General features: G+C 40.4%; 1 protein-coding gene across 8 annotated transcripts in view; it reads right to left on the bottom strand.

Moving 5' to 3' along the window:
• Positions 1 to 852: 852 nt before the first annotated feature.
• Dlc1 (DLC1 Rho GTPase activating protein) overlaps positions 853 to 14,705 on the bottom strand; it is a 378,868-nt gene continuing 365,015 nt past the window's right edge. For 3 of the 8 annotated variants that reach the window (XM_047549288.1, XM_047549290.1, XM_047549287.1), the window contains exons 10-18: positions 14,477 to 14,653; positions 11,015 to 11,174; positions 10,700 to 10,898; positions 8,865 to 9,084; positions 7,246 to 7,360; positions 6,420 to 6,638; positions 5,368 to 5,585; positions 4,466 to 4,639; positions 853 to 3,597 (exon numbers count right to left, since the gene is read on the bottom strand). In XM_047549288.1, coding sequence (XP_047405244.1) covers positions 3,477 to 3,597; positions 4,466 to 4,639; positions 5,368 to 5,585; positions 6,420 to 6,638; positions 7,246 to 7,360; positions 8,865 to 9,084; positions 10,700 to 10,898; positions 11,015 to 11,174; positions 14,477 to 14,653 — 1,603 coding nt within the window. In that variant the 3' untranslated portion in view covers positions 853 to 3,476. Of the gene's footprint in view, positions 3,598 to 4,465; positions 4,640 to 5,367; positions 5,586 to 6,419; positions 6,639 to 7,245; positions 7,361 to 8,864; positions 9,085 to 10,699; positions 10,899 to 11,014; positions 11,175 to 14,476; positions 14,654 to 14,705 lie in introns of those variants that run through there. The other 5 variants (XM_047549291.1, XM_047549292.1, XM_047549293.1 and 2 more) reach the window with 5 other exon arrangements.

Below are 14,705 nucleotides of genomic sequence, written 5' to 3'. Positions count from 1 at the left end.
TCCTGCTGCACACCGTGTGGCAATATCATTTCTATTTTAGCATCTGAGGGAGCTTCATTGTGTGAGGGCAGGGTGATGCCAGTCTTGCTCATGGTCGTCTGCGGTGCTGGGTGTAGAGCAAGGTATGTAGTTGGTGCTGAGTAAATGACTAAATGAACTAAGCAGGTGGATGGTGTGATTGACAGAGAGCACCTGGGAGAGAAGCCAGAATCTCCTCCATCCTAGCAGCCTTGCATGTGCAACCGCTTAGTAACTTAGTGTCAGAACTCTTCAAACAAGCAAAGTATGAGGTACTTTGGCCATTTTTATTTTTATGCAGCTCTGAAGAAACTAGGTCTGGAGTCAAGAGTTAAAAACTAAAATCCCTTCCCCCCCCAAAAAAAAAAACCCACTTTGTTGTGTCTTATTAAAAATTTGAATAAAGTTGTTTTTCCCATTCTACTTCTGGTGTAATATAAGATTTTTTAAAAAATTTTGTATCAGGGATTGAAACCAGAGCTTTTTACCACTGAGTCACATTCCTAGCCCTTTTTATTTTTTATTTGGAGACAAGGTCTTGCTAAGTTTCTTAGAGCCTCACTAAATTGCTGAGGCTGGCTTTGAACTTATGATACTCCTGCCTCAGCCTCCTAAGAAGCCATGAGATCACAGGCGTACACAGTCTACTTCTAAGGCAGACATCATATTGCACGAAATTGGTTAAAATTCCATTACAAAAGGATTGGGGGTATAGCTCAGTGTAGACAGCCTGCCTGGAATATACAAGGCCCTGAGTTCAATTCCCAGCACTTGGGGGGGTGGAGGAAGAAAAGGAAAACAAACAAACAAACAAACAAAAAAACATTACAAAGAACTCTTTAATTTAGAATTAGGGCATAGTATCTGTGTTGGTTTCCTCAGTTTAAATTGTAAGATCCTTTAGGTTTAACAATTTCCAGTCTCTGCAATCTCAAAGTGGGCAGTGATAAGTGGCAGTGAGTGAGTAAACCTTGATTCTCTTCCCTTTAAAGCCACAGAAGAAAATTCAACCAATTCACTTTAGGCAAATAATAAATTTATTAGGTGCCTCCAAGTACAAAACACTGAAAAGCTGCTGTAGAGGGTTATGAGGATGTGCAGGAGACGTGCCTGCCCTTGAAGAGCTTACAGTCTAGGCAGTTAGCCACACGAATCGGTTGTGGAGATAGGCTTTAGGCCACATACGTGGAGTTCTTGAAAATGTCCACAATCCTTTTGATTCTTCTCCGGTCAAAGGCCTAAGGAATCCTTTCAATGGGAAGCGCAACAGTGGGGAAGAAACCTTTGGTGGAACTAATTGGCGACCTTGACTTTGCTTATGAGCATCTTTCCTCTGCTATTGCTTGTTCTCGTAACTTTCTGGGCATCATTTCCTAACTGGACCTTTGTTTGGAGTCACCCTGCTTCCTGAACCTTCTCCAGGGTTTCCTGTTTGTGAGTGAGTGGCTCAGATGCAGTTTGGCCTTGGAATGATTTGCAGTCTGATTTTGTTTTCCTTCAGCAAATCTGTCTTTTAATTTTAGTCAATGTTAGGTTGCTATGCTTTGCAATCTGTGGTTTTAAGAATGGGAGTAAGATGCAAAACAAAGTAAAGCAGGTCAGGCTTTTCCCTTACTTTAAACATTTAATAGTGCACTTACTGATTATATTCTGTACAGATATAGAGCAAATTATAAACTTCTTCCTTTTATTTATTTATTTTTCATTTAGACTGTATTCACGTAAAGTGTATTTACAATAAGGGGGAAAAAGCCTTGAGGTACAAAACCCAAAAGAATATCTGAGGTATAAATACAAGTATATTTTAAATAATAATCTTTATCATGCTTTATCTATGTCTGAAAGCACAGTGGATAGACGTGTACATATTTCTTAATAGATTGGTATATACAACATACAATCTTACAAATCTGGAAGCCGTCAAAATTGAATATACAATTATATATTTACGAGGAACACTGATATCCAAAATACTCAAATTTTAAAACTCTAATCTGACCCACCCTCCCAATTCTTCAAAGAACCTTTGAAATAGTAACACTGACAATGGTAACTAAGTTATAACAAAATAAAAATCCTTCTTACAACTCTCATTCATACATTATTCACTTTTGATCCATACAAAATAAATTTACTAATACTGTCTCTAGAGTCAATCTTTACCATTACAGTAAAACCTGTATAAAGACCACCCTTCCAAAAAACTGCTGTATTCTTTCACTGTGATTACTATTTCCCCTTAGTACTAAAATATATTTTGAGGGGATCATAAAGGAGAAGAAAAAAATGTAGGAAAAATAAGCAAAACAAAAGTCATGAAACCAGAAAAACCTATTTGCTGATAAGGACAAAACCAATTAATAAACATGTGCAGCTTCCAGGAATGCTGTTAACAACCACCAAAAAAGCCGGGGGGAAAGTCTTTTATGCCTGGGTTAAATTTACAGGAATTTCCTTGGGATAGTTTCCCATGTTCTCATGCATAGTGTTTGTGCTATACACATGAAATTGCAAAGAACTGTAACAGGTTAAAAAAAAAAGTTTTAATGCTTGATTCAGGAGTAAATGTTAGAGTGTTTAGTTTTAACCTCTCTTAAAAAAACAAACAAACAAAAACAATAACAAAAAAACCCCTGTGCTTTGGAGTCAATAAGGTCAGGGGAGGGGGATATTTGTTCCCGAACTATCTTCACTGGTTAAAACTACATCCCTGTTTGCAATCAGGTCTAAAAACAAACTGCATTTGAAATGAGTGTATAGTAAACCCGCAATGACTTCTAAGGTAAAGAAGAGCTGGGTGGATAAAGAGTATGCTCACCAACTTGGAAAAAAAAAAAAACATGGACAAGTGTTTGTTGGGTCTCCTTTTTGGATGGATCCATGGGTAGTCAACTATTCCAGGTTAAACTGAACCTGCTGCATCGACATTCTTCCCAGAGGCATCTCAGTGTGCCAGACACTGCATTCCAACGTAGACATCTATGCCACTCAACCAGTGACAAACACACATTCACACTCCTCTGTGCAAACCTTTCTTTGCTCATCTCAGTGAGAAAACATGTCCATGAGTACCAACTATTCCAGTGGATACACCAGTCTCTCAACATACTGCAAATCAATGACATAGGTAACATACACAGATATCACAGAGAATGAAGTATCTTCATTGTCTTCCATAATGTATTTAAAGAGTTTTGCTTCTCAGAAGCAATTTGAGTAAGAATACAAGAACTTTTTGTTTTTCTTTTTCGCAGTCTTATATATTCCAGTCAAGGTCTCTAGAATAGACCTTAAACAAACAAGAAGCAGCTTTAAAAATCAATCGTATTGCTACAGTCACTTTCTATATTCTGACTTGTATTTGCTTCAGGATCAGACACACACAGATTCTTCCAAGGACTGGTAAGGTTCTGGAAACAATCACCCAGGTGGTGGACACAGTTGCCTCACTTCAGTAATCACCTAGATTTGGTGTCCTTGGTGTCAGTGCTCTGATTAATGAAGGAGTCTCGGATCTTTACCACTTCAGCTGCACACAAATGTCCAAAAGATTTTGTGTACCATTCTGGCATGTGACCCCTAATACAGAAAGGAAAAGCCCATGAGTTAAGCTGGAAAACACTGAAATAAGGTGAAATCAGTCCTCAATACACTTTCATTTATTTTGTTTTTATTTCCCCCTTTTTCTGGTGCTAGAGATGGAACCCAGGGTCTTGCACATGCTAGGCAAGTACTCTAGTACTAAGTCACATCCCGAGCACCACTTCCATTTCTTGATGGATCAAATGTGTAAGTAAAGATCACTTTTTTTTAAATCCCCAGGCAATCTTCTGGCATGTACATTTGGAATGACAAGTTTTTTCTAAGGAACAAAATATCAAGCATAGATAATGAGTGAAACTGCTCAGGAAATGCTTCAGCTTATGTCATAGAAAGAGATCACAGATACCCAAAGAATTAGTGAGATGTAAATATTTCAAAGGAGAATTTAGTTCACATGAAAGACATTTTAGAAAGAGTTTTCAGAATTTCATTTGTTTGGTCTGTTCTGCTGTATCTCGCTCATTTTCTGATAGGAATACACATTTTTTTTTGGCACAGGGTATAGGCCTAATCAATTACTAAAATTGTTCTTCATACTATTCAAACACCTTTGAATATATAAATGAGAAATGTCTGCTTGATGGTTCAAACATAAAAAATATCATTTTCTGTGGCATTAAATTCACTGTAGAACCACCAAATTTGTGTTGCTTTAGGATCACATTTTCTAAGGAATTCATATTAGGAAAAGGTACCCCAAAGACCAGCAAATATCAATGTGTTAATTCATGATGTCACCAAGATACCATGATGTGATCATTTAATTCATTCTTCTGCATCAGACAACAAGTCTAAATCCTCCTCATAGCCCTCATTGTGTCCAAAAAGTCAGAGTAAGACGTACCTTAAATCAGCTCTGCACATGTAAGTGAGCTTGGATTTTCCTGACCCGCAGGGCTCAATCAAATATCTGGACAAGAGCACGTTGACCCTCACACCTGCCACTGGTGCCCGGTCGTGATCCACGGAAGTGAGTAGCAGGGCACATGCTCCTTTGGGTAAATTAGTCCTCCAGGTTCTGTGGAGACAAAACCAGAGGGAGTGAAAAAGGGATGTCCTGGAAGCCACAATGAAAATGTGGCATCGCCCAGAGGGGACAGGGAAAGGCCAGGCTCAGTGCCATGTGTGACCCATGCCTGGGTTCCTGGCATCCTCTAAACTGGTGGACATGGCTCTGGGATGAATACTCTGTACAGAACCACGTCCATTCAGAATATACAAGCTCAGACTTGGAAAAAAGAGCCAATGTGAAGTGTATCTAAAAGTCATTTTTCCATTTTACAAGTCTTCAAATGTGGACATTCAATGAGCACTGCTTCTGTTTGAGAAATTCTGGACAAATGATGTGACATTTCCTCAGAGATTTTTAGAATTCCTCTTTTAGTAATGTCTCCAGAGAATTTATGAATTACACATAAATCAGCCTTAACCACATCTCACTTGGGACTCAAATGTTATTTCCTGGCTTATTCATTCTCTAGCTGTTTCTAACCAGAAAAATCTATCCTAAAAGGGGCAAAAATCTGTTGTTACCAAGAAACATATTCATCTGAACGTGCCTTTCTTTCTGATGAACACACTGCTGGAATAGATATAGACATATTTTTGTATTTGGAAGGCTCGCCATTTTCTGAGCCCTGTGTTTTATTTTGAACCATGTAACCTTCTTGTAAGATTCAATAACACACAGGCTTGGTTCTGCTATTTAGCTGTCTGTGCCACAGTGATCTGTTTGGAAGATCTCACCTTAACACAACGTAGTCCCGAGCTGGGTGGGGTGCCATACTGTTTTGGACATATTGGTAAATTTCAGTCTGGCTGTCCAGGATTTCAATCACTTTCGAATCCAGTAAGTCTACATCCCAGAGGTGCTGTTCTTTCAGTAGGCGCTTTAAGATCTCCTCAGGCATAGCGGGGACTTCAATGGTTGACCTCCAAAGCCTTAGAGGGGGTCCTTCACTCACCTGAAAAAGAGGATGTATATTTCAGAGCTAAGATAAGTCATACACAGCTCAGCTGTGAAAGCAAATTGTGAATGGAGGGCCTGGTCCTGTGTTCAGAGGCTGATAAATCTATGACAGGAATAGGTTGCTGTTCCTGAATATATTCAGGATCAGGCTTGAAAGCAAACAAAATAGCTGGTGTTGACTCTGGTCAAAATCCTGACATTTGTTTTTCTGGCACCTGTATTAGGGTGTGTGTGATAAAGTAAGATCGCTCATTATCATACCACAAAGCCTGTATTGCTATATGGATTACTCTCTTGTTTATTTATATTGAAGGTGGTAGAGAGAGTGTTAGCAAATGCCTCTATGGACCTATCATGTCATACAGGATGCTAAAAATACAGTAACTGAGAACAGAGGAGAGTTTGTGGGGATTCCGATCAAATTATGGAAAAATCTAAGCATATTCAAAAATGTCCCTTTAAAACCCAGCACAGGGCTGGGGATATAGCTCAGTTGGTAAAGTGCTTGCCTCGAATGCACAAGGCCCTGGGTTCAATTCCCAGCACTGCAAAAAAAAAAAAAAAAAAAAAAAAAAACCAGCACAGTAGTAAAACACTCCAGGAAACTCTAGTGTGATTCCGTAGAACCAAAGGATTTATTTCATTAGAAATTGACTGAAATCCTCTTTAGAGTTAATGAGTATTAGTCCTCAGGTGACTGGTTTCCTCATTGACCCAGGGGGTCTGGGCTCAGATGGCTATGGATTACCACAGGCCAAAGAATCTTTTCTCTGATGAACCCAAGTCCTGACCACAGGATTTCAGAGCAGTCAAGAGGGAGAAGCCCTACCTTCTTGTAGGACAGCTCGGCCTGCTCAGAAGTAGAGTAGTTGACCCAGCCTTTAAACTTCTCTTTGACCTCCTTATACAGGCCATCCACACAGGCCTGGAGGAAGTGTTTGTAGTCAGCAGATTCATCGTTACTTAGGTGTCCCAATGCCTCCAGCGTGAGGGGCTTCAGCTCTTGTTCACTATAGGAATTACGACACCGGCTCATTTCCTCAGGAACCTGGGAAGAACATGAAAGACAAAAAGGTGAAAAGTCCACCTGTGCTCATCCTCAGTGCCCATCAGCGGAAGCTGCAGGGTAGAAGCAATGGCTGGGATCCCCAAGGCAGTGTAGGCAGCCCTGTCCCCACTTCCAACAGATGGCAGGGAGTCCCTGTTGACTTTATGTGATGTCACAAGGATACAGAGAGATCACCTTCACAGACGTGTCTAAAACAGGTATTCCCATGTAAGGTATTCTTTGTAAATTAGAGGGGGAGGGTAAGTGACTAAAGGCAGGCTTACACTGATCAAGGCAGGTTGCTCAGATGCAGAATCATAGTGTCAGATAATTTGTTGCTTTTGTTTTTAAAGGGATATGGAAGAAGCAATTTCATGAAACATAATTAATGAGTGTATACATAAATATATATATAAATATATATAATTAAGACATTCTCAGGCCACACACACACACACACACACACACACACACACACTATTCTCCAGCTATGGAAAAGGATGATGTTTTCCTAAGACATGAACAAAATATCAAGCCAACTGTTTGCCAAACATTTGTCCCCATTCATGTCATGCTAACACAGAAGTCAACCCTCCCAACTCCTTACCTGGAAAAGCTTCTTGCACTCAGCAATCATATGAGCCAGCCCTTGAGTGGCAGCTAGGTTTTCATTCAGATCTTTCTGATCTGGTTTGCCCAAACTCTGTTTTCTTTGCATTACCCTAGATAAAAGAAATAAAGGGAGCAAAATGAGCCTGATATTTATATATTGGTAATCAATGTGTTATTCAAGGAAACTCAAAGGAGGAAAACAAAACAAAACATTTTCCTGGAACCTATTCATCACCAAGTGGTTTAAGAGAGCTTTTACTTTACCGGAGTTTCTCAGAGTTTTTTCAACAACACACACTACAGATACGTTTTCATGAAATCCAGTGTATGTAAAGCCACTTTGTTAAACAGGTTTGCGAGCTTTTAAAGGCTGTGGTCCTGCTGCGGAGCTAGGCAGCTTCCAGAGCAGGGTGTGGGGTGGAAGCCCTGGGAGCTGGGGTAAATGGTGTCAGTATTCTTACTATTTGAATTAAAAGGATCCCCTCCACAGGTGAGGGATAAACCTATTCTTTCCCAGAGGTGTTGCCTTACTCTTATCTGATTTCTCTCTTCTCCTCACCTCTAGTTCTCTATTCCATTAAAGTTGGAATGCCCCAGCAAACTTTCAGAACTAGTTAAAAGGATGTTTAAGCATTGTATGGCTTTAGGAACAAAGCTAACTTCAACTAGCATGTGGCTAGGCCCCAGGTCTCCAGCTAGGAAACAACTTTTCAGGTTCCTTTAGAGCAGGGGAAAAGGATATGCTGGATGCATGTGGGACTGGGTGGGGGTTTGCAGTAAGCCCAGTTTGTCACTTTCTCAGACACTCCAAAAGGTCTTCATATGAAAGTCGAGAGGCTACGACTGCCTCTGCTATTTCTTCCTGTCAGGCGTGGTTAAGCTATTTACCGAACTAAGTTTTCTCTAAGCCTTACTTTCCTTGTATGAAAAAGGTATTTGCAGAATATTTGCCTCCTGTGATTGTTATGAGGGAGAAGTGAGATGATCAATAGAAAGAGAAGGGTCCTGTGCTCAGTGTAGAATAAGCGGTTAGCAGCTATCAGACTTCATAATTTTTCAGATTCCTTGACTTTTTCTCCACCACTTTCATCTTGTATATGTGCATTCTATGCAGAAATTTCGGAAATGATTGGCTTAAGCCAAATCCTGAGTAGAAGCACCTTTGAGGCTCAACGTTCTCCTTTGTTCCTAAAGACCTGGATGTTTCAACTTTGGGTACAGGCTGGAAGTTTGGCTTGATGGACCACGCAGAGAAAAGGCGGCAGGAATTATCCATCCAGTTTTTAAGACTTGTAAATCTGCATGGTTCTTTGTTGGTACAAATATGATGACAACACTATTATTAGACTTGCCTCCCAGTACTGGTTGTGGCAAAGCAAGAACTCAAAACCTGGTTGTTAGTAGGTTGTCTTAAACGTAACATTTTCTAGAAAATTCTGAGTGGGAAAAAAAGGCAGAAGTACAGGGGAAACGTGTGGGCTGTAAATGAAGGAAGTCTAACTCATTTCACTTAGTTCAGGTAAGAAGCCAACAAGAATACAGTGGCAACCCTATAAGGAAGTGCAGGCTGCCTCAGGGGAAGGACAGAGCCCATGTGTGCACCTCTCATCTGACCTGTACCTTGGAGAAGAATTCTCTCTCTTCAGGGTGTTGAGGTGGAAGAGAGAAGGCGCTAAGCACACAGCCAGGTTGGTCGGAGTCATCTGGTTTTCTTTTACAGCCGCTGTGACATCACTCAAGAAGTAAAGAAGTGTCTGGAGAACCTCCCGGTTCTCATCAGGCAGGAGCATAATGGCGGCCTTGATAGCCTGAAGGCGCTGATCTTTGGGTACGTCTGCACAGCAAAAGAATTTCCCCCAAGCTCAGTGATTTTCCATGTATGTGGCAAGGAAATGTCCCAAAGCAAACATCAGCATCAAATACTGAACAAGCACTTGCAGAAAGTGCACTACAGGTTAATAAGGAAGAAATTATGGACTGCCACCAGTCACCAGCGTCACTACCCTCAGGTATTTCCTGCCTTGTGGAGGAGTTAAATTTTAAACACCCATGATACCAATATACTCCTAAATCTACCTCAGACTTCAGCTCCAAATAATGCTCTTCTTTTAGTTTACAGAACAAACGCTTTTTTCTGAGCACACGCTAAAAATCCCTAATTTACAATCTCAGTTCTTGAAATCATCATATACTTAAACATGAGTTCAATGTAAAATCTTATCTGAAAAATGTACAAGAGGGTAAGAACTGAAATCTCTTAGCCTTGACTCTAAAAGATCCAGTATCTCTGAGGACTGTTATAATTTTAACTGATTTGCTCATTCTTGAAGTGGGAAAAGTTGTTAAAATATTCAGTCAATTTAAACAATAGATAGATTTAACCAGTAATTTCTTGAGTTTTAGAAACCATATCAAGAAGCTATTATAGAAATGCATACAATTATGCAAATTTTAAAAACGCAAATAAATCCATAAAATAATCTGCATGTAGAAAATGCTGAACTCAACTTTCAGGTCTTCTTTTCTAGACAAACCTTTTTAAAAGCAAGTAGTGGAAAAATTAAGTCACTCAAATGTAGCGGCCATAGGACAAACTGATTAAACAGCTCCATGGTTACAATACATAACAAATACCTTGGTTGGGAAAATGTGACCTGTGTTTTCATAAACTATGAAAGGATGAAACAAATAATGAAATAATCCAGACCAACTCCATTTCTCATAAAATGAAGTCCAATGCGCCAGTTCTAAGGACAATTTCAGCACCAAGAGAAGCTGCTTTTAAATCACATTGCTGTAATACCATCCTGAGCCAAGAAAAACACAAGGCTGTAAAAGCTATAATCCTGATCTTGATCATTAATTTCGACAACTGTTTGCTTTAAGCTTTGCTTAAAAGTGAGAAGGGCATGGGTATTGTTTTCCCAAGTATTTCTGGCAGGGACTGTGATGAATAACAGAAAAAGATTATTTATTCGTTTTACAGTGTGATAAAACACAAAGACACCTGTGCAATTTTAAATACAACAGACCTGCTAGAAAGATATGAAACAATTGAAATTTCTACAGACAAGGCCAAGAGAGAGGGAGAAGGAGAGAGGTAGGGAGAGAGAAAGAAAGGGAGAGAGATATCTTGGTATCTGCTCTTTATCTAAGCATCTTAGATAGCATTGCTCTAGAAACAAATAAAGGGAGCTGAATCAGAATATAAAAATGTACAACTGCTTTAGAAATTAGAAACTAATGATAAGGGAAATTTATTTTCTCATTAGTCAGTAAGTATACAATAACTGGTTCCACAAACAAGGAGACAAGGAAGAAACTGATGACCTTCCAAGAGGTCACCAAGCAGGTCCTTTTGTAACAAGAATGACACCGAAGGAGTTACAAGTTCAGTTAGCCCCACGTCCACTCAACACCAACAAACCTGAAGGCCCAAGAATACTTACATTGGTAGATCTGTAGGAAGGTTTCTGAGAGTTTGTTTGTCATGAGTGGCTCAGGAAGATCTCGAAAATACTGCTTCAGCATGTCTGCCACATCATAAGCAGACTGCCCTTCATAGTTGACAAAATCTGTGGCGCTTTCATTCATCTGGCGCAGAGCCTGAATCCGGGATTTGACACCTGATTTTCTGAAGAGCCCGACCTTTTGGAAGAAAAACATTATGTGTTGGGATAGAAGCAAAATCTCCACTATAAAACTAGGAGGAGTGTGCAGTGAGCTCCTAGGACGGTGTGGGATCTACACGTAGTCGTTCTCACCTGATCCAGACAATGGTTGCGGAGGTAGCGCATGGCCTGCTGGATGCTCTGAGGCAGGGGCTGTCCTGTACGCTGCACATTGACTGTCAGGGGGACCCCAAACACGCTCCGGTCCTTGTAGTCTGGAACCTTGATTCTTTTCATGAACTTGGGCACAGCCCTGTTTAAAGAACATGGTGGGAGGATGTGTTTACTTATATGTCTACACTTGTTCACCTCTGCCAATAAACCCTGTGGGCCCTAGATCTATGCGTGGTGGCTATTTAAATTTGAATGAAATAAAGTAACCCATATTCAGCTCCTCAGTTGTACTGTCCACATTTCACTGGCCATTTGTTGGCAGTAGTTACTGTTTCATTTTTATTTTATTTTTAATTTTTATTTTTTTGGTACTGGGGATTGAATCCAGGGGCACTTAACCACTGAATGATATTCCCAGCTCCCCCATTTTTTTTTTTTTTTTTGCTTTATCATAGCTCACATTTATTATTTTATTATTTTTTTTTTATTTTTACAGACTGCATTTTGCTTCATTGTACACAAATGGGGTACAACTTTTCATTTCTATGGCTGTACACAATGTAGATTCACACCATTCATGTGATCATACATGTACATAGGGTAAGAATGTCTGTCTTAGTCCACTATCTTTCCTTCCCCCACCCCTCCTGCCCCATTTCCCTCTACACAATCCAAAGTTCCTCCATTCTTTTCTTGCCTTCCTCCCCTCCCTCACATCTTCCCCTCTTTATGTATCATCATCCACTTATCAGAGAAAATATCTGGTCTGTGGTTTTTTGGCCCAGCCCCATTTTTTTACATTTTGTTTAGAGACAGGGTCTTGCTGAGTTGCTTAGGGCCTCACTCAGTTGCTGAGGCTGGCTTTGAACTCATGATCCTGCCTCAGCCTCCTGAGCTGCTGGGATTACAGGCATGTGTCACCATGCCTGGCCCAGTAGCTACTGATTTAGAGTATGAAAATCATATAACTTTCCTGCCATCACTGAAAGTTCCACTGGACAATGTTTTTATATATCTTTTAAGAGCTGGAGTTACAAGGCCTGGTAACATCTCTTCAGTGAGGGATTGTTCTTCCACTGTTTATCTCAAGAAATAAGGTCTATAGTATTAAGGGAACCAATGGACTTCCTTATAAGATGGCAGGGCAGGAAGGGACAGAAGCAGAAAACATGTTAATGCCCTAATTAGATGCTTCTGAAAGAATTTGAAAAACAAGCTTCCATTTGTCCTGAAAAGGATACAAATCCCTTCTGAGTTCCTGATGAGATCCAAAGCAGTTAAGATAAAAAGATTTAGTAAATACTGCATGAGAAAACAGCATATCAATAAAGTTGGACTAATATAATGAGCATCAACTCCAGAGCTCATAGTAAAGACCTGAATTCAGAATAAATTCTCTTACTGATGACCCCAGAGTTACATCTTGCAGTTTCTAAGGAAAGATAGAAGAGGAACAATGGGGGTTTTGTGAGTGTCCCCCAGGCTCCCTGAAGTCCTGAAACTAGGTCCATCCCCAGCAGCACACACATCAGCAGGAAGCCCATGTCGTGCATTTAAGGCTGTCATGAAGACATGTGAGCTCTACAAATGACCCTCTGAGCGAGACAAGAAAGACAAAGCCAAACAGAAAAGTAACTTTGGGCAGAATTTCTCCCTAATGCATGAATCCCACAATGCCAGGCTTTTACATTAAGGTTTTGACTTGCTGGAAAAACTGACCAGAACTCAAGAAATATTATAGACTTTGAGATTCCTGAGGGTTTGGTGGGAAGGGGATGGGCAACTCAGCAAGGAGAATCTAAAATATGCAGTTTTAAATAGCCAGCAGGGAAAATATTACTCTAAGAATACAGGAACACTGCAAAAGACCAACTACCTTGACTTTTGAGTGCTTACCAATGGCCATGACACATTACTGTTTATAGCTCCAGGAAAGCTAAAGCTAAAGAGCAGAGCTGAATTTGTATTTCCATACAGTTAAGTATACAGTATTACGGCTAGAAGTGTGCATAATACTCGCTTTGTTGGGGGAGAAAAGCCTGGCTGGGGAATGTGGAAAGAACACATTACGCTCCCCACCGAGAATCTGAAGCATGTGGGGATAAACTGGTCAATACTTATTTCTGTCATTCAGAACAAACAACTTCTGTATTTAGCAATGCTCACATAATAACGGCCTTTGCACAGGAGGGGCTTTGATGCTGCAGCTAAATTCACTGTGCATCCAGAGGAGGGTGGAGCTGGAGAGAGCAAGACCAGCTACCTGGTTTTGTAGATTCTCCCAAGTGACTTTGGTCTGCCCCAGAGGGCTCCAATGACATGGGCTGCTTCTCTGTTTTCATAACAAATGGATAACAAACACTCCGATGAGTAAAAAGACTTAAGAACAATCAGCTGGCAATGCAAAATACCCTTAGAGGTCAAAGCAGAGGCGGTTCTTGGTTATGTACTAAGAGTTGAAAAATCAGTATGTATAGACTAGGTCACATCTATGACCCTTCCAGTCTAACAATCTACATGTCAAGTTGGACACACTTAAGGCTGGATTTTCAAAAGTAACTACAAAGAACTCATCCAATAAATTTCATTTTTATAGATTCACTATAGCATTTTGTAGTACATTCTTTTTTTTTGGGGGGGGGGTGCTGGGGATTAAACCCAGGGCCTTGTGCTTACAAGGCAAGCACTCTACCAACTGAGCTATCTCCCCAGCCCCCTGTAGTACATTCTTAAAATTTACTATCCACTGCCTGAGCATCTTTGCTGGAAAAAGTAACCTTAACAATTTAGGTAGATCCTTCAGTGATACTACAAAGATTCATATCAAAAATAATTTTTAGAGCTGGGGATGTAGCTCAGTGGTAGATTATCATGCTGAGCATGTATGAAGTCCTGGGTTCAATCCCCAGCTTATCAAAACAAACAAGATTTCTGAAAACATGCATGAATAGGATTATAGGGCCAGATAATACACATCAAGCATTTCCAAGATGATCTCATAACATCTTACCATTTTTCTTTCCTTTCTCCCTTAGATATGATGTGATGATGTACACGTATTTACTTATAGTGGGTTATTCCTACCACTAGAAAGGAGATAGCAATAGCATGGGATGTAAGAATATTACATTCTCACCCCATCAACTGGCAATCTGCCAGCCCTGCTGATAATTCCCTAAAACTCCACTGGTTTCAGCTGTCTTGAATGTGACCTCGAGCATGCAGAGACTGGGCTGGGGCTGGAAGAGCGCTTGCCTTGCATGCATGAGGCCCTAGCTTCCATCTCCAGCACCACAAAATAAATAAGCTGAGAACAATCATGCAGAGACTGACTACATGTTAATAAAGATATCAACAAAGGATAAAACTCTCATGTGCTTTACTCAAGGAGGTGGCTGAAAACATCACTTGTATAGTTTATTGAGAAGTTTAACTTCTTACCAGCTAAAACCATGCTTGTTAGAAGGTGTGTACTTCTCCAGCAGGGCTGTCAACTTCAGGAGCGAGTATTTCTGCAGTAGGTTCATCTGGGCCACAGACTGGCAGTTAATCTGCAGAGATACAGAGTTTAGGCTTGGCCGATGAGAGCTCTGGAAACTGTGCCATCTCAGTCTGTGCCTGGAAGAGAATGGAGCAGAGTGAGTGCACACAAAGGTTGTCACGTAGGTAG

This window comes from Sciurus carolinensis, chromosome 4 (genome assembly GCF_902686445.1).
Source record: "Sciurus carolinensis chromosome 4, mSciCar1.2, whole genome shotgun sequence".
NCBI lineage: Eukaryota > Metazoa > Chordata > Mammalia > Rodentia > Sciuridae > Sciurus > Sciurus carolinensis.
Note: the sequence above shows the minus strand (reverse complement) of the source record. Positions and strands in the feature narration are given on the sequence as shown.